This window comes from Verticillium alfalfae, genomic scaffold (genome assembly GCF_000150825.1).
Source record: "Verticillium alfalfae VaMs.102 supercont1.3 genomic scaffold, whole genome shotgun sequence".
In the NCBI taxonomy this organism is placed as follows: Eukaryota; Fungi; Ascomycota; class Sordariomycetes; order Glomerellales; family Plectosphaerellaceae; genus Verticillium; species Verticillium alfalfae.
Window position 1 is genome coordinate 1,502 of NW_003315036.1, and position 1,126 is coordinate 2,627.

Sequence of the window (1,126 nt, forward strand, 5' to 3'; positions counted from 1 at the left end):
ATTCTTTACTTCCTTCCGGAGTCGCCGCGCTGGCTTGTGTTGAAAAACCGCAGCCAAGACGCCCGAAAAGTCGTCGCCGCTCTAAGAGGCTTTCCTGTCGACTCAATGGAGGTTCATGCAGAGGTCACTGGCATTGAACACTCTTTGGAAGAAACGAGCAAGGGCGGCGTAAAAATGAGCGATATGCTGAAAATGGGTGAGGATAAGCTCTTGTACCGCTTCGGGCTTTGCATGATGCTCCAATTTTACCAACAGATGTCGTAAGTACTTTTTCAGATTGGTGTCTGCAGATCTTTCTCGTATTGACTATTCCAGGGGCTCAAACCTCATCTCAGTCTACGCAACAATCTTGTTCCAAGAGAACCTAGGAATGGGCACCGAAATGTCACGCGTTCTATCCGGAGGAGCTTTGACTTGGAAGTTTCTATCGTCTTTCCTTGGGTTCGTCTGCATTGACCGTTTTGGTCGCCGAGCTGTATTCATCATCAGCGGTGTTGGGATGTCCTCCTGCATGGTCGCCCTTGCAATCAGCACTTCATTCCCAAAGGAAAACAAAGCAGCCCAAATAGCTGCCGGCTGCTTTATCTACCTGTACAACACGTTTGTACCCATTGGGTTCTTGGGCGCCAATTTTCTTTATGCCACTGAGATTGCGCCGATCAAGTTGCGGATGGCTATGTCATCTCTGTCCACAGCTAATCACTGGCTATGGTATGTGTATTTTGGTCATTATTGGGAGTTGAGCTGACCATCCCAGGAACTTTGTCGTCGTCATGGTTACACCTGTGGCAATCAGAAGTATCGGGTACCAGTATTACATCGTCTATGCCGTCATAGCTGCCTGTATTCCCGTGTCGGTTTACTTCCTGTTCCCTGAGACTATGGGACGAAACTTGGAAGAGATAGACATGATGTTCAGAGAATCTCCGTCTGTACTGGGAACCGTCCGCTTCGCAAGAAATCGCCCGATTGCGATGCCCCAAGAATTTGATCATGAAAAGGGGAGAGATGAGGCAGACTACGTGGAAACCAGGGAGGAAGTTCGGCATGAGCATACACCCCAGTTGTAGTCCCTTGGAAATGATTTACTTCTTCCTGGATCCCCATTCTGCTTGCATCCTTTCAC

General features: G+C 48.7%; 1 protein-coding gene across 1 annotated transcript; it reads left to right on the top strand.

Annotated features, from left to right (window-relative positions):
• Positions 1-4: 4 nt before the first annotated feature.
• VDBG_02508 (lactose permease) lies at positions 5-1,077 on the top strand (the record flags this gene model as incomplete). Its single annotated transcript, XM_003006323.1, has 3 exons — positions 5-260; positions 316-711; positions 758-1,077. 3 exons carry the CDS (start codon positions 106-108, stop codon positions 1,068-1,070), a joined length of 864 nt encoding a protein of 287 aa, XP_003006369.1.
• Between the last annotated feature and the right edge of the window lie 49 nt (positions 1,078-1,126).